The 1,470-nt window shown below is 37.8% G+C and overlaps 1 protein-coding gene across 1 annotated transcript; it reads left to right on the forward strand.

Annotated features, from left to right (window-relative positions):
* Window positions 1-387: 387 nt before the first annotated feature.
* On the forward strand, window positions 388-1,170 carry LOC119887095 (galactose-specific lectin nattectin-like). The gene is made up of 4 exons (XM_038698029.1): window positions 388-402; window positions 642-692; window positions 826-960; window positions 1,036-1,170. The coding sequence occupies exons 1-4, from the start codon at window positions 388-390 to the stop codon at window positions 1,168-1,170; spliced, it is 336 nt and encodes a 111-aa protein (XP_038553957.1).
* Window positions 1,171-1,470: the final 300 nt, after the last annotated feature.

The raw sequence follows: 1,470 nt of genomic DNA on the forward strand, positions 1-1,470 counted from the left end.
CAGATTTTGTTATATAGCTCTTTCGTTATCTCCCTCTTGCTTCTCTTTGGCCTCAGACTCTCCACTGAACCTTCATACTACAAACCAACACCCTGATGTGCTATTTCAGAAAATTCAGAGCTCGTTAAGTTCATCAAGGGAAGAATATTGAGCATCATGACAATTATTCCAGTAGTTGTTGAGATATTTTTAGGGCTGCTCACTAAATGTTGATTTTTATCATGTTCAGCCTCAATTGGCCCTTGTCAATTGAGTTGACTTGAAAAATTCTGGTTTGAGTACATCCCTTTACATTTCACTGAAATCCAAAAGTGTCATCTTGCTGGTGGTGCTTACTAGAAGATATCAGGAATAACCTAGGTCATAAAGATTCATCCTCTGGGGTGCATGTACTGTATGTCTGTACGACTTTTTGTACCAATCCATCTTGGAAATGTTGAGATATTTATCTGGAGAACTCACAACATTGATTTAAGTTGATTAATTATATTTAATTTAATTAATTATAAGTTGATTTCATATCTACATATAGAGACTTTAACTGGAGACTCCACATTACTCACCAAACTCTACTTGTTCTCAGCAAAGAGTCACCTGGTCAAGAGTTCGACAGCTTGTTCTGGTCGCTGGTCTGAGTTCAGCGGTCGCTGTTTCCACTACGTTCCAAAACCCATGACTTGGGCCAAGCTGAGGTAAAGAGGGAGACTTTTTAGTCACTGTTTTAGTACAGAAGGCTTCTACAATATGTTTATTTTGTTTGCACATACATAGACATTTGGTTAATTTGCAATTTATCTCTCTCTCTCGTATTTATCTCCACTGTAGAAAAACTGTGAGTCCATGGGTGGAAACCTTGCGTCCGTTCACAACCTGCTGGAGTACCATGAGATTCAGAGGCTGATCATGAGCGCAAGTTATGATTACACAGTAACGTGGATTGGAGGCTCGGATGCACAAGAGGTATATTTATCTTTACACGAGGTCTTCTGGTTATTAGTGTTATTAATTAATTTAATATTTTGTTGTGTCTTCTAGGAGGGTGTGTGGTTGTGGAGTGATGGTACACCCTTCAACTATCGGTCTTATGGAAGGTTTAATAACTTTCAGGGCAAGCAGCACTGTCTACAGATAAATTATGGAGGTAAATCACAGCGTACTGATTTCATTTAGAGCATTATTATGAGTAGCATATAATACACACATATCTATACATTTTTGAAGGTTTTCTCTTATTAAACAAAAACCTTTGCTGTTAAAATGCTATGTATGTATGGCATAGTGCTGTGTTGTGTGCACAGAACAATCCCATCACGTGGTCCATTAGTAGTTGACCATATTACATGATCTTCCTCAGTGGTTAGAGTTTGATGAAGTGTCATGGAATTGTAGGTTTTCCAAATTTCCATTGTCCTGCGTATTTTAAGATCTTAAACACAACACCGATGAAACGTCATTAACGGTAAAGAAATT

This window comes from Micropterus salmoides, unplaced genomic scaffold, assembly GCF_014851395.1.
Source record: "Micropterus salmoides isolate LMB-PRFRI ecotype aquatic unplaced genomic scaffold, ASM1485139v1 Ms_hic_scaffold_4003, whole genome shotgun sequence".
Lineage (NCBI taxonomy): Eukaryota > Metazoa > Chordata > Actinopteri > Centrarchiformes > Centrarchidae > Micropterus > Micropterus salmoides.

Bases quoted from the DNA above. Each gene is read 5' to 3' on its own strand.
- LOC119887095 (XM_038698029.1), top strand. The intron at 693-825 runs GTAAAGAGGGAG...TCTCCACTGTAG, and splicing joins ATGACTTGGGCCAAGCTGAG to AAAAACTGTGAGTCCATGGG. The intron at 961-1,035 runs GTATATTTATCT...TGTGTCTTCTAG, and splicing joins GAGGCTCGGATGCACAAGAG to GAGGGTGTGTGGTTGTGGAG.